This window comes from Pseudopipra pipra, chromosome 11, assembly GCF_036250125.1.
Source record: "Pseudopipra pipra isolate bDixPip1 chromosome 11, bDixPip1.hap1, whole genome shotgun sequence".
NCBI classification, from domain to species: domain Eukaryota; kingdom Metazoa; phylum Chordata; class Aves; order Passeriformes; family Pipridae; genus Pseudopipra; species Pseudopipra pipra.
The window spans coordinates 1,066,786-1,092,189 of NC_087559.1; the positions used below are offsets into that span (position 1 = coordinate 1,066,786).

Consider the following 25,404-nt stretch of genomic DNA (forward strand, 5'->3'; position numbering starts at 1 on the left):
CCAGGAGGGGAGAGGAAAGAACCACAGAATTCCAAGGTTAGCTCAGTACCCAGCTCCTTTCGGCCCTAATTGGATTGCTGCAGTGATATTAATAATATTATCAGTATTAAATTATCCTGCTCGGGTTATGCTCAGTCAGCTGGGCCCTGAAAGAACTGTAGATATACACAGAAAATTCGGGGACTTTAATTGCCCCACACTTGGGGCCAGGATTCCATCAGTGCCACAGCCACGTCCTGCTGGGCTGGAGGTGGGGGCTGGTCCTGGCCAGGGCTGGTGCTCCCAGAGCTGCACAGCAGCCCATGGATCTGCAGACAGACAGAGGCACAGCAGACAGACAGAGGGAATGGAGAAGCCCAGCACTGAGGGCTGAAGCTGAAGATCATTCCATGAATTCAGTATCTGAATTAACACCAGCCCTCCAATCACATCCTGCCTAAAACAATAATGTTATTGGTCTGCTTGAGACTCCACTAAAATTCTGTCAAAAAGAATAAAAATCAGAGCTTTTTTTTATTTTTTTGTTTAAATTACCCTTGCAAAACTAACCTGCTTCATCACACTTTTGCACTAACAACACAATATTTTGCCTTCCCCTCCCGTCAAGTGGAAGAAGGACTGGAGCTGGTATCTTATTCCCTCCAGGCTAATACCTGAAATATTTCACTCCCAGGTGACACTCCCAGGTGAGCAACTGCCTTCCAGTGCAGGGAATTTTCTCCCCATGAAGAGGGTGAGACATTCAGAAAAATCCTGGAGAGCACCCTGGTTTGCTGCCCGTGCCAGGGCACAGCTGGCAGTGGGGATGGGGAGGGATGGGCAGGGAGGACCAGCAGTGGAGCTCCCGTGCCCTGGGTGAACTCAACCTTAGGGACCAGGGCTCGAGGAGAAAAGCCAGAACCACCTTCTCCAGCTGTATTTTTGGGAGAAAAAGGGCGAGATCTGGTCTTGCAAAGGGAGGTTTAAGCCTGCACGACCCTTCACCAGCCAGTTAAAGGACAGGCACTGCTAAAATGGGATAAAATATCGAGTTCCACTTCCCACTGGGAACCAGCTGCTCAGATGCTGCTGTTAATGGTCAAACCCAGCTCCCCCCACCATTAAAGGTGCAGTTAACAAGTAAACAAGGTTGTTTCATGGGAATCATTTATGCAGCACTTTCACATAAAATGTGCATTTTGAGTTTAGTGAAAAAGAAACAAAATAAAGCAGGAAAACAAAGCAAATAAAGCCTTTCCCTCAAGTTTTTTTGGAGCAGACTAAAGACACTGTACAGCTGTTTATTTGGGGCCATTATTGCCCATCATGTGAATGATTGGCTGGAGACACATTAAATTCCATGTTATACTCTGATATTATAGTCCTGCCACAAGCCACGGTGATTTTCTTCAGAAATCAGTATTCAGGGACATTTAAATAGTGATTATTTTTGACCCACTCAGTACACGCTCTCTGTCAGAACCTTTCTGCTTTGCTTAAAGGTTGGAAACTCCAAGGGCTGTTCACGTGGGCCTCACGTGTGCAGAGCTTTCAATCACCCTTTGTGGGGTTCCTTTCTCCTCTGTAAAGCAAACAGGAACAATCTGATAAAATTATCATCATTTCCACTCTGCTACCCTTGGCACTGGCATCTGTATGGGACCAAAATTTCATTTTGCAAAACACAGCTGGATTTTGTTTAGGGTCTACAGAAACAGCTTTAAGCCAAGAGTTCCCATAGCTGCTCATACAATACAACAAAGGAGTCCACATGCAGGTTTGATACATAAAAATGGAGACAAATCAAAGCTTTGGCTGCTGTTAATATTCACAAGACTCTTGGCATGACTAGAAGGTGCCAGCCCACACCTGCCAAGGATCTGCCACTAAAATCTGAGGCAGGTAAAGTCCCAAAGCTTGTAATCCTGCTCAGTGCTCCCACTGCCAGGTTTGGCACGAGGAAATCATTCCTCACTCCTCTGAATGGAAGTCACTCTGTATTCCATTCGTCCTCTGCATACAAAATAAAACTTATTTGCTCTTAGTTCCAGGATGCAACGTGGATTTGCATAGAATCAAAGAATCCCAGAATGGTTTGGGTTGGAAGGGACCTCAAAGCCCATCCAGTGCCACCCCTGCCATGGGTTGCTCCCAGCCCTGTCCAACCTGGCCTTGGACACTTCCAGGGATGGGGCAGCCACAGCTTCCCTGCCCAACCTGTGCCAGGGCCTCCCCACCTTCACAGGGAAGAATAACATCTAAACTAAAGCTGGAAGGTCTTGCTGGAGGAGCTGAGGAACCAGCCCTGCATGGTGCAAACCCACGTCCTGGGGGAACTGTCCCCCAGCACCTCTCTGCTGCATCCCAACATCTGGGAGGAGAATGCCAGGCTCTCACCTCTCACAGAGACAGGGATAGTCCACAAACACCTTCTCCCACACCACACAAACCGCAGGAGGAGATAAAAAAAGGATGAGAAAGGAGATGTAAAAGAAAGGAACAGCACAAGCATCTCAGGGCTGTCCTTGTGGCCTTGCTAGACATGAACCTCCAGGCTGCTGAGCACTGCTCCAGGAGAAAGGGCTACACTTGCAAAGGAAAAGGCAAAAATGTGTCTGATCTAGAGGCATAAATCCTGATACTTCCTGGATTCTTCCTCTTCCACCCGGAGCCCTGGCTTGCCCTTCTCCACCCCGATAACCACAGGTGCCCATGCACCTTCAGCCTGCCAGTCACAGACAGAGTATTTCCCATCAAACTTCCTTTGCCAGGGCAAAGATGAGACACAAACAGTGAAGCTGATTTTTATGCCATCTCCATGCCCTGGGGACGATCCCCAGCAGGGAGCAGCCCCTCATTTGGGACGGGGGTGCCTGGTCAGGGCTGACCCAGGCTGGGGCTTTACCACAGCAGTTATGGGGGCCCTGCTGGGCTGAGACAAGGGGCAAGAAGGATGGAAACATTTGGCAAAAACACAGCTAAAGAGCACAGTGGATCTAACTGGAAGCCTGAGTTTCCCACTGGACTACCTGGCAGGCATTTGTGATGTGCCCAGTGCTCAGGTATTTGGGATGTGCCCAGTGCTCCCTTGCTGCTGGAGCTGCTGTGCCCTGCTCTCCACTCTGGCAGCAGAGGAGGAGCTGCTGCTGGGAGCAGAACAGCTTTGGTGCACAGATGAAGTGTTTTTTCTCTCCATAGCTGGGTGAACTTCTCCAAATACAACAAAGCACATCTGTCATTGAAGAGCCTCTTCCCGTTTTTGGGTATTAAATAAAGAATATTGCACTCTCAATAACACACAAACTGACATCGTTACTCCTGCCAAAAGCAACCAAACCTGTTCATTAGCCATAAAACATCCCAGCAAAGCATTTGCTCTTGAATATATTTGCTGACAAAACTACATTAGCCACACAAAAAGGATTTACAAAGGGATGTGCAGGAGCAAACCAGCACCTATTTTGAAGACTGGGTGATTTGTTTTTTACCTTCTATTTCTGGTGTTACTCAGTGTGTCTGCCTGCAGCTCACGGGTACGGGAGAGAACAGCACAAGATGAAGCAAATTCTCAAGTCACCGAGTCTTCTGCTACATCCTTTTTTGCCATTCCAGCTTTTATGAGCTCCTTACGCTCCTGGTGCTTCCCATCTTTGCACACACCTGTAATATATCTCAGATACTCTCCCAGCCTGGTTTCTCTTAGCATTTATCTCCCTGCAAACACTTTACCTTGTGACATCCTCAGACCTGGAGGAGAATCACACCCATGTTCTGTGTTGCCCAAAGCTGGTGGAGTTGAATTCCCCTCGCCTGCCTGGGGTGGTGCAGCCCAGGGTGTGTGTTACTGCCTGGCAAAAGGGGTCAATGGCAGAGAGGAAATGACATTTCATGTCCTCAGTTCCAAGTCTGAGCCCATTTTCAGAGCAATGTGTAAGGTTTAACTGTTGCCCTCCTGTTTTTATAGAGTGAAATTCTACATAGAAAGCTTGAACTTGTGGAATAATCTTTCTTTTTAAAAAAACCCCACAGTTTTCATGATTTTCAAGTGGAAAATCCACCCCCCGTGGAAAGGGGTGCCCACGGCTCTGGCTCTTCTCTTTGTGGATTATTTACTAATTCTGCACATGGAGGGGACTGAGGGTCCTTGTTCTCCTGGATGGTTTTGTTCTGCCATTCACACCCAGCTTTGTCAAAGCCTCCCAACACTTCAGTTCTCAAAGCTGCTTTCCCCCTTCCAAGAGCACCACCCTGGCAGGGTTTCTGATTCACTCCAGACCAAGCCTTGCTGCAGAAGGATTGTCCAGGACTCCCATGCGGGCACCAGCTGCCACAGTGCCCATTCCAGCTCCTGCAGTGCTCTTTCCAGCTCCTGCAGTGCCCGTTCCAGCTCCTCACCAGATCCATCCCCGCAGCCCTGGGCTGTGTCTCTGTGAGTGTTGCTCCATCAGCACTGTGCTGACCCCAAACACTCCTGGGAACTGGGCCTTACATGCCCAGTGTTGGGTACATGTGCACTGAGGGACACTTGGAGACACCCTCTGAGGTTTTCTGCATCCCAACACACACTACTCAGGACTTCTTCCAAAGAAAGCCCAGGTACAAACAGGGTCACCTGCATTTAGGGATCAGAGAATCACAAAGTGGTTTGGATTGGCAGGAACCTTAAAAAAAAAAAAAAATCATCTTGTTCCAACCCCCTGCCATGGGCAGGGACTCCTCCCACCATCCCAGGTTGCTCCAAGCCCCGTCCAACCTGGCCTTGGACACTCCCAGGGATGGGGCAGCCACAGCTTCTCTGCCCAACCTGTGCCAGGGCCTCCCCACCCTCGCAGGGGAGAATTCCTTCCTAATCTAACCCTGCTCTCTGTCAGTTTGAAGCCTTTCCCCCTTGTCCTGTCCCTCTCCAGGCCCTTGTAAATAGTCTCTCTCCATCTTTCTTGCAGGCTCCCTTCAGGCTCTGGGAGGATGAAGTGCCGTAAGTGCTTCAGCTCCCTGCTGTGGTACAGGAGCAGCGCTGCTGGATTCACATGGTTTCTGTCAGGTATGCTGAGGTTGTGCCCTTATCTGAGCACAAATTACTTCCAGCAGCCGTCTCTGAACCAAATGCATCAAACCCATCTGTGATCCCACAGCCCCCTGGTTTCATTCCAAGAGCCCTCCCCGAGTCCGGCTGCAATCACAGCTTGTGAGCAGGACCTGCCTGATTCCAGCCTGCTCCTCTTCCATACATTTTGGAGGCCTGATGGAGGACTAAGGAATTAGCATATGGTCATTCAGCAGGCCAGTGGTTTGAAAAATTCCCTTCCAGTTGGCTGAAAGTTAATTCTGCAAGTTAAGATAATTAAAGGTGTTTTGCTGGTCACAGCTGACATGAGCAATGAAAGATTGCAGGATTTAATGAGAGAACAAAACAAACAACATCTATCATTACAGCACATCAGAGCTGCTGACACGGTGGGCAGGGGGACTCCCAGACAGAACATGTAACTGGGACGTGTTTTAGGAACCCACTGATGCAATTACTCACCTTTAAACTCCTGCCTGGACCACAGACAGTTTGGCTGAGGGTGTAACAGAGGCTGAGCTCAGAAAGGCCCAGCTATGGCCAAAAGCTCTGCAAACAGGCTGGAGAGCTTTCTGGAAGGACTTTGCATTCAGCAGTGGAAATGCTGTGAAATAATTCCCACGAAGCCAGACACCCCCAGCCCCGGGAGCGTGACTGTCAGACGTGTCACCCAGTGACAGATGTGACACTGAAAAGCAGGTGCCTGGACAGGACCAGGGGAGCAGAGGATGCAGAGTGTCCCAACAGTGCCAAACAAACAAACAAACAAAAATCCATCTGCTTTGAACACACTCTGCTCCAAAGAAAAACACAAAACCAAAACCTAACAACAAAACAAAACAAAAAAATGAGCACAAATCAATTTGAACACATTATTTTAGAAAAATACCATCTGTTGACAGAATATTCCTGGGCATCCAACAGTGCTGAGGAGTTGCTTGGATCTAATTCCAACCTGAATATTTTACCAAAGAAAGGCAGGTACAGCCAGGTCTCTTGCCAGCAGGTTAGACAGTTAATTCTCTCATCACCAGCTCACTATTCATAACATTTATTTCCAGATTCCCTAACAGAGATGTTTGTGGCAGTAAATTGATTAGTCTGAGCCCAAACAGACTCAGTAGGTGTTGAAGTGAGCAGGATCTGCATAAATTGCACACAGGATTACTGAGTTACTTAATAGAATTCTATTTGTAGGGAAAACAGAACGGCAGTGTGGCATTGCCTGGTCCCTGGGTCAGTGGCTCTGCCTGTCTCCCAGGCCAGCCAGGGCTCCCCATCCTCGGGAGGGGAATGCTGACCCCCAGCTCTCTCCCAGCCCGACACCATGAGCTGCAGGAATGTTACTCCTTAAAGCAAGATTCATTTTCCCCCCATTTCTCAGGCTCCTCTAAAACGCTGGCAAACAGCAGCCCCGAGCTCCGTCCCCCCGGAGCGGGGAGTTATTAACGAGCAGCAGCCGCGTCCCCGGCGCCAGCCAGGATTTATAAGGGCAGTTGGATCCGTGTAACCGACGTGTTTATGGAACCATATTGATAATTATCAATACCATCCATCTTCCCAGCACTTGTTTGGCAGGATTGCAGCCATAGATCACGCACTGCTGGAGGCCATCAATAAGGGGCTGAGGGATTGCAGGCAGCCGGCCCAGCACGGCGTGCAGGGCTCCTGCAACCAGCAGTCATGTGTCAAACCCTGCACTGCTCCACACCACCAGGCTATTCCCAATCCCGGGGCACAGCCACAAAACAACACAGGCTTTCTTGTTTGTCTCTGCACGCCACAGGTTTAGGCATCTTTAATATGTGTTTTTTTCTGTTTGCAAACAGATTAATGAGAGAAATGGTTTAATTTTGTCTGCAGCTCACAGTTAACCCTGCCTGATGCTTTGCAAGTGAAGCACGTCTCGAGTAAGAGCTGCTTGAAATCTCTGCAGTGTAATAATGGACAGGACATGGTGTTTTCCATCCCCAGTCAAGGATTCACCTTCCTCAGCCATCCTGAAAATGTGCTGCAGAGCTCCAGTGCCCAGTGCCACTGTTCTGAGCCATAACACCGAGCTGGAAGAGAGCACTTGACAAGTTGGAGATGCCAATGCAATTAAGACAACATGATGCACCCTATGCAGACACTAATGGCCTTATTACAGCATTCCTTAGACAATCAGACCAAAAAACAGCCCCATGTTGGCTTGTTCTGGGAAGATCTCCCTCTCTAAGGGCAAGTGAACAGGTCTCATGGAACCATTTCACTCCTCCCAGATGAGGGTGAGGGTGGGAGGGGGCACCACCTCTGCCCCCATGGACAGGCAGCCCCAGAGGGATGTGAGGGGATGATCTGAGGTGACCCCACATCTCAGCTGGGGACACTTGACAGAGGCAGGAGCATTTCCCCAGGGAGAGCTTCCTCCTGTGTCCAGTCAGCACCTCCAGTCCATCCTGTAGGATCTCACCATCCTCCAGCTCGTTGTCACTTGACCACAGGCAGCAGCTCATGTCCACATGCAGGAGCCTGGACAGATCTCTCCAGCCTTGGCACAACCACTTGGAAAAAGAAGGTTCAGCAATTTCACAGGGATTGTTTCTTTACTTGTTGATTTGACAGTTCTGGGGTACTTGCAGGGGGAATGGGATGGGAAAACATAATAAACCTGGGACCTGCTGAGTTAACTCTGTCTAGAGAAAGAAGCAATATCACCAAATTTCCCACGAGAACCTGCAGTTCCTCTAGGAGTGATCCATTTCTTTCTCCTTCAGACACAGCAGTCCCTCCAGCAGAGGTGTGTTTCTGTTTGTGTCAGGCACCTCAAAGCAGGAGGAGTTGCGTTTTTAGGAGCCAGCCACGAACGGGAGCTGCTCAGCCAGCCCCTTGCACTCCTGCAGTGCCTCTTATCCACCAACCTCAAAGGCTTCCAGAGACTCACAAAGAGGGCAGGGAGAGCCAAGAGGCAGCTGGAGCTGGGGCTGTGGGGCACATTGGGAAAGCAGAGCAGGGAGAGTAAGTACTGCTCTAAAATTCCAAGGGAAACATCAGCCATGAAAGCAGGACCCTGCGTGTCCTGGCCACGCTGCCTTCAGCCACCCTCACCATTCCCACTGCACCAGCCACAGAGTTCTCAGAGACCCAGTTATTGCCAAAGGAAAACCAACCACACAACAAACCAAATCACCCATTTGTAAAGCAAACCAACCAAAAAACAGCCGGTGCATGACACGCCCCCTTCTCCCCGTGGCAGATTTCCTCCCTAACACCGCTGGCACTTTTGGCTTTTGAAACATTAAACCTAAAACCAGTCAAAGTAGTTCATGTAATGACACAACTGCCTCGTAACACCCACACGCACCCTCAGCACCACCAGGGAGCCACAATCCTGGTTTAAAACTCCAATATTGCCGTGGCCAGAGGATTTATCAGCTAATGGCATTAGCTGTATCTTTGCTGTACCACAGGCACTGGGGGTCACGGCTCAGGATTTCAGCAGGGATGCAGCTGGCCAAATTCCTGATCCCAAAATCCAGGGCAAAGCACTTCAAATTGTAGGAGAACATGAACTATAAATACTGTGTCTTAAATCTGCGTGCCAGGGGCCAAAAGGGGCTGACAGAGCTTGGCATCATCCTCGCAGGGACAGAGGCAGAGGGTGGTCCTCCCTGACCTCTCGTTGGAGGGGGGTGGGCATCGTGTAATCACAACCTTGCTGCTGGGAGAACAAAGCACTGCAGTGGCTTTTCATGGAATACTGGCCAAGCCATTCCAAATTAGACATCTGCTCATTTCATCCTTGCGTGGATACCTGGAACACAGCCAGAAGTGACACTAAATCATGCTCTGGGTACCGGGCAGAGCTGTGCTCAGTTGTTTGATACCAACCAGGCAAAGGAAGGGGGGGATTGTGCTGCCCCTCCATAAAAGCCATGTCATGTCCCAAAGTTTGCTGCAGTGAAAAGTCATAAAATATTTTCTTTGTTATCAACCAGCTTCTGACCTCAGATGCAGGAATGCAAATCCAGGGTGAGTCAACAGCACCAGGATGAGACACTTCACACACAAACATCTGAAGGGAAGCAGAGCCTGGCTCTGGAGGGTGCAGGGAGCCAGTGTCTGCCTTGGCTGGACAGGAAACACAAAGGTGATGCCAAGGTGGGAGAAGCCACCAGGACTGAGAAGAACAGACAGTCTCAGATAACTCACAAAACCAGGTTTATCAACTCATGACAACAAGAAAAAACAAACTGATAGAGCAGATTTTAATAAGTTGTTAAAGATCTCTTCTCTTTGTCTACCAACATCAGCAACAGAAAGAAAATTTAAATAGAAGTTCTTGTGTAATTTTACACAAAAGAATCCAGTACAGCTCTCAAGATTAATCCACTCTGTGACCATTACTCTCCAGAAAAATACCACGAATGGGAAGGTGACATGACCATTGTAGAAGAGCTCCACAACAGGCTGAACAGCAGCACCACAACCAGAGAAATGGCAAAACATGCTGGTTCCTTCTTGGAATGAGGACAGTGATAAAGAAGAAGGTATTTACTCACCTGTGATGGTCTTCAGCAGTTGTTTACCTGCTCCTTTTGGGATCTGGAGTGTCCTTACCTTTGAGGCCCGTGGGAACAACTTTTCTTTTTTGCAATGGAGGAAATTCAGACACACAGAACTGAGACTGCCCAGAGGGACAAGTCTCTTGGAAAACAAAACATCACTGCAGCAGCTTCCAAATCAAAATTAGCACTTCCATCAAACATCCTTTTCTTTCCCTTTCTGTGTTAGTAATAAAGGAATAAGAACTGGGGAAATATCCCCTGAAGGGTTATCTCCACAATAATTACTGAAGACAAATTGTAGCCTCTGGTAGTTTGCCCTGGGATGTATTTAACAGTATTTAGTTTGGTTATTTCCAGGAGTCCTTGACTTCCCTAAACTCCACAATTTTCTTTATTATTGTAAGAAAATACAGACAGGGACTATCACATACCCACACCTACATCTATATCTGTGTGAGAAACCAGGACACTCTCATGAGTAGAAGGGAAGTTACTGAGAGAATCCTAATTACTGAGATGACCCTGTGGCCACGAGGGTTCGAGGGTGAGGAAACAGCTCTTTTTATGGAAACATTTAACACAACAACAGGAATACAAATCAAGCTCCATTAATTTAGCTTTAAATTTTAATGAGTCAGGATGTGTCATTTACATAAAGAAGGATTTACTTAATAAAATATTAATATTTTTTGCTAAAAGAACTGTAAATTGAAAGTTAATATAGGTTTCTTTAAATAGAACATCAGAAGTTGAAAAACACTGAAAGAGCAAATCAAATACAGTCTATCAAAATGAGCCACAATCCAAAGAGAGCAAAATATTGTGGCCAGTCTCCAAGACTGGACTTTTGGTGACCCACATATTATTTAGTTAATTTAACAAAAAACCATAAAACATTACAAATGTGTTCTGCATTTGGTTACACCCCAAATGACAGTGTTTGGACCTACCTGGGCAGCCCAAGGGTGTGTCCCAGCTGCACAAAGAGCTCCATGGCTGGGGGGTCTCAGGTGTCCCCACAATCCATGGGTCTGACCCCCAGGTGCAGTGAGGGTGACGCTGGGTCCACGCTCAGCCACAGGGGCTGTGACCACTCCCTGTGTGCCAGGTATGTCCTGGCCACCTCTGGGGGGTGTGCTGGGGCTGGGCCATGGTCACACAGCCCTCCCTGGCACCCTGCACCCTGTTTGCAAAGGAAAAGGAGCCATAACATACCAAGCATCCCTGGATGGAACCTTGACTGAGAGAGGAGAACCTCTTTCAACAAATAAACACTTCAGGAATAACCTTGCTCTTATTGAGGCTCTGTTGCTGAAGAGCCAAACTGAGCTGCAGACACTGGCTGTGGGTGTTCCTGACACTCCACAAGGAGCCAACAGCTCTAAGGTTAAACTGGCACCACTTCTGCACCAACTCCAGGCTCAAGCAACTTGCACAGAGTCAATCAGGAACCATGAACCCAGCTCTGGAGGCAGGTCACAGACCAGCTCTGTGTGGCTGAGGCTGACACAGAGTCTCCAGCTTTCCCACCCACCACTCCTATTTTTTTCATCTGGAAAACATCAAAGAATCTTTGATCCCCTGCTCCTACGTGCTTGTTTTCCTTTAGGCATCATCACAGAAAGGCCATCTCATCCATATGGATTGAAAGTACCACCGGAAAAGTGAGTCACTCCAACAACATTTAGTTTCAGCTTTCCAAAAACGGGAAAAACTGAAGAGCATCTGCAAATGAAAGCCCTGTGGTTTCGAACTACAACAAATTATGGCTTCATTTTCCAAGTTGGCAACTGGGGACTTCAGACACACAAAAGTAATAAAATTTGCATGATCCCCTAATGTCTCTATTAGTCTGAGGAGCTTTGGTACTCAGGGTACAGGGAGAAGGTTGCAGGACAGACTAGAACAAGATAATGTGCGGCAAAACCCCGTGATGCTGCTGTGAAGAAACAGTGAAGATCCCTCCTAAGTCTTTCAGGATAAAAAAAGCATTTAGTGACTATGGCTGACAAAAAGGAGCAAGGAGGGACTGAGGCAGACTCACGTTGAGCTGGAGGTCATCTGTCCACTGGCCCACGAGGCGGTAGCCCGGGGTGCTGGTGTTGGTGCTGTGGAACTGGAAGATGTCGTAGCGCCCTGGGGCGTCCCCGTTCTTGTTGAACATCACTGGAGTGCCAGCACTGCCTGGGGAAGGAAACAAGACAAAATCCAACCAACCGACACCAAGTCTTTACGAGATCTGCTTTATTTAGTCACGGTTGAGAGTATTGAGACTGGAAACGTGTTTCAGGCAAAGGTCATCCACCAGCCCGGCCATTTAACAGGACACTTCAGGACACTGGCATCACCCCAGCCCTCTCCCAGAGATCAGCTCTCACTGCTTAAACCTGCTGCCTAAAAATAAACAGAGCAAACTAGATGAGCCTTACCTCACTCTAGCTTTGCCCAACATAAGAAATATCAGAAGGCTTTTCTTGCTGCCCTCCAGCCTCCCTCCCATCTCTCTTTCCTCAGGGAGTTCTTCAGTGAAAATCACTCCTGTGAATGGAGCCTCTAAATGCTGCTTTTCACCCCCTCCCAGAAAATGTTCCATCTGCTTCTGTGAGATAGTGCTGTCAGGAGTCAGCCCAGGTCTGGTGAGTCTTGATTGGCATCCAGAAATAGCTTCCTCCTCCACAGTATGTTCTCATTCCCGCAATCACTGTGTGCTTGGGGTGGAACAGAACAGACTAAGCTTTAGGAAGACTGTTCCTTGTGTACTCCCTTATTTAGGCTCTCTGACACTGACACAGAAGTGTCTCAGTGGGAGCAGAGCAGGATCCTGAATTGACTTTATTTGCTGTGGACTCAGGCGATGAACATGGGTCAGGAAGTGCAGGACCAGGGACATGACAAGAAAGCCCCAGCCCTCCCTCTGTGCCTGGTGCTGAGCAAAGCCTGGAGGTGCAGAGATGTTTGAGCCCTGGGACAGACCATCCCTGATCCTCGGGAGAGTTCTCAGATCCCTGAGCCTCAAGAGAGTTCTCACCACGACATCTGCATTTTAATTACCACGGCATTAGATGTGAACCTTTTCTGAGATGAGAATTCAAAGCAGTGCTGCATTTCCTCAGATCTCCAGGAGCAACCTTCAAGGGTGACATTTATTTCAAGACATATTAAAATAGGTTTCAGTAGGGAAGAGCAATATTGTGTCAAGATTGAAGATTATGACAATCCTCCAGCATATCTATATTCAAAGCTTCCTCCTCCTGCGTAACTTCTTTTCCCTAAAGCAATGAAAAATCTCTCCTGTTGTAGCACTGAACTTTAAGATTACTGTTTTCTTCATGATTCCCATTCTTCATTGAATTCCAGTGAGTGAAAAAAACGTTTGGAGGAGTGAATTAGCACAGTCTCCATTCTAGCCCTGGTAAATGGTTTCCTGTCTCTCCTACAATCCTCTGACACCAGAACAAATTCAGTTCAAAGGCTGGTACAGAAAATCTTGCATTGAAATCTCTGCTCACTGGTTCCTTATGAGCACCAGGCAGATATTTAATTGTCATTACAGATTCATGTAGCCAGAATGCATTTAGAGTGAAAACACTTAGAGTGAATCAGAAGCTATGGCTGTAATTCCTTGGCTCCCTGGGAAAGTCAGCACAAGAGGTAAATGGGATTTAGCTAATCACAACTCTTAAGGCTGGTATTATCAGTTAAGCTTGGTTTTGTCAGAGCTGACAAAAAAGGTACAATTGAAATGGCAGGAGCTCAAGTGAGGCTCCCAAAATGCAACAGAGACATTTGTGGATTCCCCACATCCTGACAAGGTCCCAGGACACGAAGCAGGGTCCGTGTCTGCTGGTCAGGAGGCACATGGAGAATGGGCTCCATTGTCCAGGCCACCCAGAGTCAAGGGTGCTGAGACAAAACCTGAGGGGAAGCAGCCAAGAGCACTCCTGGGCTCACCTTCCTGGGAATGTCACCCAGAGCCCTCCTGGCTAAGCCATTCCAAACAATCCCTAAGGATGCCCTTGGGTGTGCCAGGGCTGCAGGCTTGGCCCAGCACAGTCTGATGGTCCAGAGCCCCCGAGGGACATGGGCACAGGGGCTGGGCAGTGAGCAGGGAACACCTGCTGCTGTTTTCAGGGACTTCACCATTTGACTGCTAAAATTGTACAGAGAAAAGCCTTGAGAAGCCTGGGATCTGTTGGGAAGTCAAGTATCCAAAGGGAATGGGAAGGACTGGCAACTCTGGGTCAGGAGTCAGGCACAAGAGTCCCCTCTCCTGACTTTGAAGTTGGAGTAATTGGACTCCCAGCCACAGATCTGCTTAGGAAGTGCAAGCCCTCCTTAACCCCAGGCCAGGTACAGGCTCTGCTCTCCTTTTGTGCCTCCTGCCTGTGGGGACCCAGCAGCCCTGCTTTGATCCCTGCAGCATTCCAGCCTCCACACACAGCTCAGGCTGCTTTGATGAAACAATGAAAATAATATAATGTGATGTAGGAAAACCTCATTGCAGAGGGGAACCAGGGTTTTCACAAATGACCCTACTTGTTCTTTGACTTCTTGGTCTTCTAATCTTGAAAACATGTGGTTGTTTCACTGGTTTTTGATCTTCTAGAACTTATTTTCTTTCTATTAAGATTTCCCAGAATTTTGCTCAGCCCCAGCAAGCTTCAGGAGTGTCAGCCTTGAGGCTGCAGCTTCCTGCCCATGCAGAGGCCATGACAATTCCCTTCAACTCCCAGCAAACGAGCTGCCTTGTCCCCACACAGACACAGGGTACACCTGCAGGAAGCACTCAAGACCAGACACAGTCTGACTGAAGTTGCAGGATTTCAATCTCTTAATCATTGCAAGATGAGAAAGTGATTAATGAGAGGAGGACAGGGTGCTAGACAGGTGTCACCAGCCAAGGTGTTTATCACTCAGTTCATGTTCACAGCAGATTGAAGACCCAAAGGGCTCCTATGAACAGCATCTTCAGCTTTTCACTGGCAAAAATACAATTACACTTTGATACTTTCAGACTCTCTCTGCTTGAATGCTTGAGGTTTGAAGTTTTCCATATTTTGGGCCCTTTGTTCTTGAGGTAGTGTGACAATAGCAAAATGCACACTGAGCTCCTCACACAAATCCAGCCTCTCTCCATCAAAGCGTGGCTTCAGCTCTTCCTGCATTACCTTTGCAAGGGAGAAAAGACTCCAAAGCAGGCACAGGCAGGATGATCTCAACTGCACAGTGCCAAGGAGATCCATTACATGCAGAGAGGATCTCAGGCTCAGGGTGCTTGAGAACAGGCTACGCTTTTTCTCTCCTCACACAGCCTGGACAAAGCCCTCCCACTGCTCCACTTTCTGTTCTTACCACAAACTCAGGTGGAAAACTGGGAGAACAGGATTTTACACACAGACTAAATTTGCTTTCCAAGTCCCAACCTTCCTGAGGAGCTGGAGCCCTGCACTGGTGACTCAGAAGGGCAGGTTAAGACCAAGACTAAACCCAGGGAGCTGACAAAGCCCAGCTGCCCCCTCCTCTGTGCCAGCCCTCCCAGCCATGACACAATGGCTGAGGGACACAGGGGCACCATCACCCCTGTCCCAGGAGCTCCAACATGTTATCCACAGGGATAACCAGTTCTTGGAGCTGGACACCAGACAACATTAACTGGACACCCAGTTCCTCATAAATTACGTCTCAGCTCTGTTGAAATGATGAGATGAATGTTCAGCATCTTTATATGCAAGAATATAAATATCCAGAGACAACCCCGTCCTTCCAGCACTGCAATGCCCAGGTGTGGTCCTGCACATGGAGGCTGTGCTGCCACAGGAGCTCTGTCCTTCACAATTAACCTTCCCAAATGAGGCAAGAGAACCCTGCAGACCTCCTCGGGTCATTCATCTCCAAACTTGCTCCTGGCTGTAGTTAACAGCCCTTCAAGGAAAGGAATTAAAATCTCCTCATGTTCACCTTGCTCTTTATAAGATGATTTATACAGGAATGAAAAATATCCTTGGCACAACAGACCAAGCTTGACCACAGAATAGCATCTGTGTTCCCCCCTTTAAAGCTCTCGGGTCCTATTGGCTCTGTGTGGGTTTTGTTAAGTTTATTAATAAAAATATTTATTAGGAGATAGTGGGAGGGGAGCTCTGGCTGTGGTGCCCAACGAGGGCGTGCAGCTTATGCAAACCCTCCTCCCCAGGCAGCAGCAGCCCTGCCTCCCACACTTCAAAAGGATATTTTTCTCAGTACTTTCCTAAATCTGTTTTAAATATGGATTTGGAGGTCTACCTTCTGGCTCCTGGTTAAATCTCAGCTCTCTATCTCCTGCAGAGCCAGAGTGAGAGCAGCCAGACCTCCTGGGAAGTCCATTAGCAGGTTTATGAAGGAGAAATACCATTCCCTGCTGGAAACGACCCGCTCCGGGGCCTCGGAGCTGGTGGCAAGTGGGTGTTCGTTAATGAAACTAATAAAATTACAGGAAAACATACAGAGGCAAGGAAACTGTGTTAATATTTAGGCCTGATTTATACAGTGCAATGCAGGGGAAGTACATGACAGCCCGTTGTGCTGCCTGGAACAGGGGGTTGGTGCTGCAACCAGCGTGGCCACTCCTGGGCAGCACAGGGGGATAAAGTGATAAGGGAGGAAGAGGTAAAGTGCTGTCAGGATGGCTCATCTCCTCTGAAATCTTACTAGAGCAATGAAGGCTGGAGTAACTACTCTGTTCACTCAGTTCTAGCTTCCCAGGTGGACCTGGCTTCCCTTCAGCTCTGCTCTGCCTTCCCCTGAGCACACACCTAAGGTGGGCTGTGGGTACCAGGATTTCAGCCAGTTAATTTTCTCCATGTACAGGAAACAATGGAAAGACAACAAACTGACGTGTGATGGTGACAGCCTTCTAGGGCTTCAGGAACCACACTGAGCCAGAGACAAGCTCAGGCTTTTCCCCAGTGATTTCTCCCATTGTAAATCAGGCTTCTGGAAGGGGTGCTAAACCAGCAGCAGCCATTCCTGTCTCTGGGCAGCAGCAGCCTTATTGCCTTGGCTAAAACATCGTATTTTCAAAGAGATGCTAAACAAACATGGTCTTGTGCCACGACAGTAAAAAAGCCTTGATTTGGGTTGAACACAAAAACACATGACGTGGAATGAACCGAGGAGGCCGCGGGGGTCAGAGTGGCTGGGGGATCAGGATGGCTGTGGGTCAGGGTGGCTGTGGGGTCAGGGTGGCTGTGGGGTCAGGGTGGCTGTGGGGTCAGAGTGGCTGTGGGGTCGGGGTGGCTGTGGGGTCAGGGTGGCTGTGGGGTCAGGGTGGCTGTGGGGTTGGAGTGGCTGTGGGGTCGGAGTGGCTGTGGGGTCGGAGTGGCTGTGGGGTCGGAGTGGCTGTGGGGTTGGAGTGGCTGTGGGGTCGGAGTGGCTGTGGGGTCGGAGTGGCTGTGGGTTTGGGGTGGCTGTGGGTTTGGGGTGGCTGTGGGGTTGGGGTGGCTGTGGGGTAGGGGTGGCAGTGGGGTCAGGGTGGCTGTGGGTTCGGGGTGGCTGTGGGTTTGGGGTGGCTGTGGGTTTGGGGTGGCTGTGGGTTTGGGGTGGCTGTGGGGTCGGGGTGGCTGTGGGGTCGGGGTGGCTGTGGGGTCGGGGTGGCTGTGGGGTCGGGGTGGTTGTAGGGTCAGGGTGGCTGTGGGGTCGGGGTGGCTGTGGGGTCAGGGTGGCTGTGGGTTCGGGGTGGCTGTGGGTTTGGGGTGGCAGTGGGTTCTGGTCTCACGGGCAGTGTGTTCAGCGGGCAGAGGCCCCGGTGGGTGTGAGGGGCTCCGTGCTCACCGTTGAAGTTCACGCTGCGGATGTACTTGAGCAGCTTCTTGCCCCCCGCGTGCTCCATGTCGGGGCAGAGCCCGGCGCCGTCGGCGCACAGGTCGCGGCTCATGTGGTGCAGGGCGTGGGCCATGGCGTACACGGCGTCGATGACGAACTGCACCTTCCCCTCCTGCTCGTACGGGGAGTCCTTCCCGATGCGCTCCTGCCCTGGGGACACACGGACACGGTGAGGAGCAGTGCCCGCCCCAGAGAGAACACCCAACCCTCCTGGAGCACACTGAAACTGCCTTGAATCCATACAATAAAATGTTCTGAGTTAGGGGTTTACTGATTAAAACATAAACAAACCTCTTTGATTGCTGCCAGAACCATTGACACCTCTTGCAAGTTGTTCTACATAATCCAGACAAACAAATCCTGCCACGATCCCCAACTTGAAGCCCTAATCTACAGGGACCACCTTAGAGAGAGAAAGCTCCAGGCTCTGAAAATTCCCGAACCCTGGCTTTGAAATGGGAAAATATTTAAAATAAGCACAGCTGGTATTTAAAGTCTGATGTTTTGTTCTGCTGCAAATCCCAGACTCTAATTGAAAGTTGGAGCCAGATTGAGGGAATAAAGTGTCACTTCAGAGATGCCACCAAAGGGGTGCTCTGGGGAATCGAGGAACACGAGGGCATTAACAGCACCTCGGGAAGCTCCGAGTGTTGGCATCAACTATCACCCTCTGCTCCCTGGCCTGCAGAGCCTGGGTTCCTGCAGACTGCTTCTAAAATATTTTAGCAGGAGAGCCCTCAAGGAATCCAGGAGTTAATGCCAGCCCAGGCACAGCAGGGGAAGCAGCGCTGGGGAAGGGGGGAAATCATTCCTTGGGTGTGCAGGAACCACAAACCCTGGGAGCTGCTCAGCCCACGGGGCAAGGCATGAGAAACTGAGAGCAGGGAGGGGTTCTGTACGTGGAAAATCAGAACATCAATCACACACAGGCTGAAGAGCTCCAGAACAGTGACAAAATAAGTGAATCCAAATATCCGAAGTGGAAGGCTCGGGCCTTAACCATTGTCCCACCCTCAGGCTCAGGATGGAGGTGTAGCCTGGTGATGTGGCCTTAGCCCAAGGCACTGAGGTGGCCTTCCTGCCTTTCTGGTGCCCTGAACAGGTGACTGGGTGCTCTGCAGTTAGGCAGCAAACCAAACAGTGTTTCCAGAGCTCACAGCGACACACCCCGGGCTGAGAACGGGGAATCTTTGATTCATTTTCTTTCCCCCAAAATTGCCCACTGACTCCCTGCTGTTCCCTGTCCAAGTAACACCTGCTGGATTCAGCCTGTGCAGCTGCAAACTGTGATCACACTGACCCATCCCACCAGGGATTCATGGAATGGAACTGCTGCTGGGGAGTGGCCTGAGCTGCAGCCACGAGGCACCACAAGTACAAGGGTGGCAACATCACATCCCATGTTCTACCTGCATTATCCCACTTTTCTAACCTCACATGGGTCTTCCTCATCTTCCTGCAGTACCTACAGGGCTGGGAGCTGCCAGGAGCTCCAAGGAACCAGACCTTGGAATCATCCCTTGCAAATATTTCAGATGTTCAATCAAAGTAAATGTTCCAAAGTGTTGGAGTGGCAAAAATTCCTTTGTTAATACCCTTAATTAGAAACAGGATTGAGTGAATTTAAATTAGCTGATACCAATGAGGAAAGGAAATCAAGCTGTTAATGATGGTGAGAACTAATGATTTAATAGAGGCAAGAAGTCCATTTTCCTGTTGCTGCTCAACTGGCAGGTTTGGATCTCTCCCTCCTGCTCTAACCAACAGCAGCTTTACCAGCCCCAGCCCCACCACCTTCCCCCCCAGCAGAGCAGGGTCTGCAATAACCCCCCAGCAGGGACAGCCCAGGGGTGCTGTCCTGGCTCAGCCCCCAGGCTGGATCATTCTCCACCCAGCCTGTGAGCAAAGGCTTCCAGTTTTGTTTTCAGCTCATGAGAAAAAGGCAGAGTCCCAAAAAAATCCCTTTTTTTTCTTCTTTGAGTGAAGAGGCAGCAGACCAGAATTCCAAATAAGCACAGAGAGAGAAGAACAGAAATTCTACAAACACGAAGAATCATGGAGTTGGTGAGGTTGGAAAAGCCCTGTAAGATCACCAAGTCCAACTCTTTCCCCAGCACTGCCAAGGCCAGCACTGAACCAGATGTCCAAATATATCCACGAAAGAGATTTACTTGAATACAAGCAAAGAGACACCCCCCTATATGAACATCAATAATTATCTACATTTCCTTCTTCCTGGGTTCCCTCTGTATTCACCAAACTGCACCCCTGATGTCTGAGCTGCTCAGCCTACAGGAGAGCTGGAGAGGGACTTTGGACAAGAGCCTGCAGTGACAGGACAAGGGGCAATGGTGTAAACTGGCAGAGATTAGGTTTAAATTAGATATTAGGAAGAAATTCTTCCCTGTGAGGCTGGGGAGGCCCTGGCACAGGTTGCCCAGAGAAGCTGTGGCTGCCCCATCCCTGGGAGTGTCCAAGGCCAGGTTGGAGCACCCTGGGCTAGTGGAAGGTGTCCCTGCCCATGGCAGGGGGTGGCACTGGATGGGCTTTGAGGTCCCTTCCAACCCAAACCATTCTGGGATTCCATGATTGTGGTTGAAAGACTCTTTACCAAAACCCCTCAGTTTTAAATCTCAGCTACTCTGGAAACACCAAAATCCTGCAAATAATTCAGCAGAAAAAGCAAGTTTCCAGACTGTGAAGTTCCACAAGTCCTCTTCATTATTTCACTCCCCTCCCATTGATTACAGAATTTACCACATTTTCAAGCCCTGACAAGGAAAATGCTTTTAAGTGGTTTCAGCCCAGCTCTGTAACCAAATTAGCAATGCACCAGGAGTGGGTGCCAGGGGAAGTGGAGCTGGGACTGAAATGCTGCACACAAACAATACTGATAAGGCAGAGCATGTTCCAGAAGCACAGCTGGCCAAACACACAGCAGGAAGAAAAGCCTTAGCAGTGAAATATCTGAGAGGAACCTGAGCAAAACCCACTTAAAGAAACCCAAGAGCAATGTAACAGTGTCCAAGTATGAAAATAAGAGATATTTTAAAATCTTAATGGAATTTCCACGAACAACAACAGCTTCCTGTGCTGAAACAGCCATTTAGTTGAGTATTAAACATCCAGAATTGTGCACAATAAATCCAGGTGTGGAGTCAAATGCAGCTGCTCATCCAAAAACATGCATGAATTTGTCCAATTGGGAATGTGCTGTCCTTCACCCAAACACAGGCTGAGTTACCTTTCAAAGACATTTTGTTGCAATTACAAGTTTAACCCAAATCTGAACTTGCAAAGAACCCGCAAAGCAAATGCCATGTTTTACATATGTCAAATAGTCTTCAGACTATATAAAAAGAATTCAGAGTATCCCAATTAAAGGGCCTGGCTGAGCAGAGTGTTCCCTCTAGTTTATATCAACCTACCACTGCAGTAACTAGTGAGCAAAACAGGCCCAATGTCCATTTTCAGGCAGGGACAAACCAAAGTGATGGGCACAATTTTAATTCCAACTTCAACATTATTGTGGGAAATATTTCCCCCTCTTAGGCTGAGCTGAAGAAGCTTAAGCAGAAAGTTTTCCACAGGCTTCAGGAATAGCCCCTGTATAATGGGAGTATAGAAATTCAATTATTAATTATTCCTGGAAGAGAAGGAAAGTCGCCAAAGCCATTAACTTCCTACAGACAAAAGCAGCAGGGGTGGTGCTGTGAGTGCTTCCTGGCAAAGGGGCAGGAGTGAAACCCCAGCACAGATGGGTCAGGACACCGGGGAGGTCTCAGGGAGTGAAACTTGGTGCAAGAGAAGAACTAATTGATGAACTCGGGTGTTGGGTGCATCAAGAAACCACTGGACCCTCTGTGCTGCCAGAAGACATCAAAAGCATGGAAAGTAAATATAAACCCCATTTGCACCATCTTCTGCTCTTTTTACATGCTCCTGGTTGTTTTTTTTCTTGGCTTTTTTTAACTTGGAGATCTCCAGGAGCCACACAACAGCATTATTTCCTTCAGCAGTGAAGCAGCTGACACCTGCACACGACGTGGTTTCAAGAGAGCTTCTGTCCCATGGTTGGAAATGGAGTAGCTTGGGATGTCAGGAGAAGGATCAAACACAACAGCAATTTATTGACATGAGCATCTTCTGCTTCCAAAGGATCTATTTGAAGGTGATGACAAATAATGTAACTCCCTTCCTACTCGAGTCTCAAGTGCTCATCATCCTGATTCCCGAGAGACGGAGCAGCCGGGGCCCTGCTGCATCTTCACAAGAGAAAGACACTGCAACAAGAAGAGGGAAAAAAAGGCCCAAATCCACAGTGGTGAGAACACAGAGAGAGGGAACTCCTCTTGTCCCATCTCCTTCAGATGACAGAAGTGAAATGCAGGTTTGAGAACTCCCGGTCACACCTCCTGAGCCTCCACGAAGGCGACACTCGACACCTCCCAGTGCGGGAGAGCAGCCGACACATCGCTCTTCACCCTCCACATGCCTCCTGCAGCTGATCTGTGTGGACTCATTGTTGTGATCACATGCCACAGGGGACGTGTTATGATGAATAAATAGTATTGCCAGGACAATTTTTGTGGCATATAATTTGCCCAGACAGACATCAAAATCTCACTCCGTCGGTGCTCACACGAGAGGAATTCAGACACCGGTGCAGTTTCTGAAGGATTAAACACATTTTCAAAGGGTCTCACACAATAGTGCTTCTGGGAACCTGGTGATAGTCATCATTAAGAGGAGATTTAATTTAAAGATTGTGGAATGCTCACAGTTTCAAACAGGCAGTGATTATAAGTTGGAATTCAGCAGCTGGTTAAGTGCTGACAGAAAAATATCTGCTCTTCATCCATCTCCATCTCCAGAGTGTTCAGCATTGTCACAAACCCGGTGCCTCTGAGCACAGACACGTCCACAGTGCCACAGGTACAATTCTCAGTCTCTGACTGAGTGCCCACATCTTTGAGAACAGCACCCAAACCTCCTCCAGGGCAGAGCCTGTGCAGCTGCTCGTGGACTCTACAGCCCCAACAGGAGTTCCTGCAGCCAGGGCTCTACAAACATGATCACAGCTACTCCTTGGTGCTCACTCCTGGTACAGGCACTGCACACACAGGAGAGGTAAAGTCTGAAGGCTTCTCCAAACAAGCTCTTTATGTGAAAGTAGCTGAGAACCAGAGCTTGAGGACAACTAACAATATGCCAGAGTAAATATTGTAATTTCAAGGAGCAGAGTGGGACAATGAGGCCTCTTTGGAACGTAATTCCTGTATTGCCATGTGACAAAGAACTCCAGGATCCAACACCAGCCCTGCAGTGACAGAGCCCACCCAGCCCAGCCCCAGCCAGATCACCTCATTACACACAAAAGCCTTTATCTCAACACCATCAACCTGATCCCCTGGGATTTTCTGGAGAAAAGCAGATGAACCTTCAAGTTTCTACTTGAGAACAGGGAGAACACTTGGGTGTGGAGGTGAGCTCTGACCCCTGCCTGGGCTCAGGAGCTCTGCTGCTGTCAGAGCTGAGGCCTGGAGCTGCACCTTGCTGCAGTGCAAAGCACCAATCAGATCCCAAAATAATGATGGTCATCAGTCATAATATCATCCCAGCAGTGGGACATTCTGACTCTCACACTGCCAATATCACTCACAGTTAGTGCTTTTTCTGATGCCCAATTTCCTTCAGTTTGGAAAGGGAAGGGAGGTGTCAGGGCTTGTCATTTGGGACAATATCGAGCTCTAATGCAGCCTTTCAGCTCGACAGGGTAAGCTGGTCACCAAAACCAGATGTTTGTGCCAAAAATACACTGAGGGAAAGAACAACAACATTTACAGCCACATCAGACAACAGGGGCTGTGAGCAACTGTAATGAACCATGGCATGAACAGTAAGGGGCATCAGGCACTTCCAGAAATCATCCTAAAGATCTTGGAGCAACGTAGTCAGATTCCAGCCTTCTGGGGAGACTCCAAGTGCCAAATTTAAGAGCAGTGTGTTCCCAGTGAGAGCTGCACTGTTTGTGTGCTCGACACTCCCACTCCCCCCGGGAGCTGGAACCAAAAGCAGATGAGATGAAGGATGGGGAGTTACCATCAATTTTCAATCAAAGTAAAACAAATCCTCCTATGAACCGATTCCCTTTGATCGAAATTCAAGGCAATCATTTAACATAACACATTTCAAGCGCTGCTGTGAAGAATTTAAAGGAGAGGGAAGGAAAGGGCCGGGCAGGGCACCCGTCTGGCGGCACCACTGGCTGTGCCCTGGGTGTCACAGGAGGGACCTTCTGCCCAAAGCTTCTCCACACATTTCAGTCATAGAAACAGGGAATCCTGGAATGGTTTGGGTTGGCAGAGACCTTAAAACCATCTCATTCCAACCCTCCTGCCCTGGGCAGGGACACCTTCCACCAGCCCAGGTTGCTCCAAGCCCCGTCCAACCTGGCCTTGGACACTTCCAGGGATGGGGCAGCCACAGCTTCTCTGGGCAACCTGTGCCAGGGTCTCCCCACCCTCACAGCCAAGAAATTCCTCCTAAATTGTTGTGAAAGATTCCCCATCTAAAACAAACTAACAAAACACCCTCTAGCCACCCTGAACTCAAACAAAAGTACTTCTGGGTCCCACGGAAAACATTCCTTTTCCTGCTGGATGGACAGTCTGAAACGGGAAAAAATAAAAGAATGTAAGGTTTGACTCTTTCCATCTACTTCTCTTGTAGCCTCTATTTCTCTGTAAGGCTGATGCTGCTGTTCCAGTTTCTCTATAACCTACAAAAAAGCAATTTATTTTTCCCTCCCTCCCCAGCCAAGCCTCCTTGCTCCAGTTATTGCACTGCTGCCCACCCTGCAGCACGAGGAGGGGAAGGGATGAGTTACCTGTGCATTTCCTGTCCGTGTCTTCCTTCTTTGAGCCAGTGATGGTCAACTTGCAGTTGAAGTTCTCCTCCCAGTACTCTGCAAACCACACGTTCCTCCTGTTGTTCTCCAGGGTGCGGGAGGTAAAATAGGCATCGAACCCTGGGGAAGGAGAGAGGGGAGAGCTCAGGTTTGGCTCGGGCTGCAGCCTGAAAAACAAACCCTCTGGTTGTATCTCCCTCAACACCCAGCATGTGCCACGTCTCTGTCCACGTGAGATGGCCCTGGAGAGAAAGAAAATCCACTGAGCATGTTCTTATCAGCTGCATCTTGCAGGGAAGTTACTCTGTTTCTGACTGCCAGGTACAAAACTGGGTAAGATAAATGTGAAACAAGATTAATATAGATAAGAGTTATAAGGAAAAAAGCATGGAATAGATACACACCAATGAGGAAGGAAAATAAATCATATGGTGCAGCTGTGCCTCTCTATCGCATCATCACAGGGGTCCTTTGGGGTTTGCAGTCAGAAATGGCTGTAAATGCATATTCCATTGAAAGAGGGAAGAAGTTCCTGCCACTGTAGTCAGTGACTTCCCTCAGTGCCATAGGTGGGCAGAGTGACACAAGCTGGCACAGCACACGATGGAACTGAGCCGGAGGAAAACCATCTGGCATCAGTAAATGAGCACAGCACTCCTCCCCTGGGCATAAAAACAGACAGCACAAACCCAGATGTTTTAAAAGGGGAAAGGGGATCCAGAACGGGGTCAATCCATCTCCTCCTGTCAGCTTTGTGTGCCACTGACCCAGCCATAACATGTATTTTCCTAATGCTGAGTCTGCTGTTCACCAATCGCATCCCAACCTACCTCATCTCCCAAAATCAAACCAGGAAAAGCAGTACCCGGGCCTTCCAGTAACAGGCTAAAAGCAAATTAACATTTTACCTGCAGCCTCCATAGTAAATGATACAGTTTATTAAATTAAAAGTAGGGCTCTTCCAACCCAAACCAGTCTGTCATTCCACGATTATCATTTCTTGGATAAAATATCCTAAGGAAAATATTCATGGTCAGATGGGT

General features: G+C 48.8%; 2 protein-coding genes across 9 annotated transcripts in view; one reads left to right on the top strand and one right to left on the bottom strand.

The window, feature by feature from the left end:
• SRGAP3 (SLIT-ROBO Rho GTPase activating protein 3) overlaps positions 1-25,404 on the top strand; it is a 575,259-nt gene that overhangs the window by 436,188 nt on the left and 113,667 nt on the right. The window lies entirely within an intron of this gene.
• Positions 1-25,404, bottom strand: part of GRM7 (glutamate metabotropic receptor 7) — a 227,030-nt gene that overhangs the window by 51,841 nt on the left and 149,785 nt on the right. For all 8 annotated transcript variants that reach the window (XR_010433342.1, XR_010433341.1, XM_064667086.1 and 5 more), the window contains exons 5-7: positions 24,341-24,481; positions 17,401-17,601; positions 11,636-11,775 (exon numbers count right to left, since the gene is read on the bottom strand). Coding sequence is in view for 6 of the 8 variants with exons in the window: in XM_064667086.1 (XP_064523156.1) it covers positions 11,636-11,775; positions 17,401-17,601; positions 24,341-24,481 (482 nt within the window). In the remaining 2 variants the exon portion in view is untranslated. The remainder of the gene's footprint in view (positions 1-11,635; positions 11,776-17,400; positions 17,602-24,340; positions 24,482-25,404) is intronic.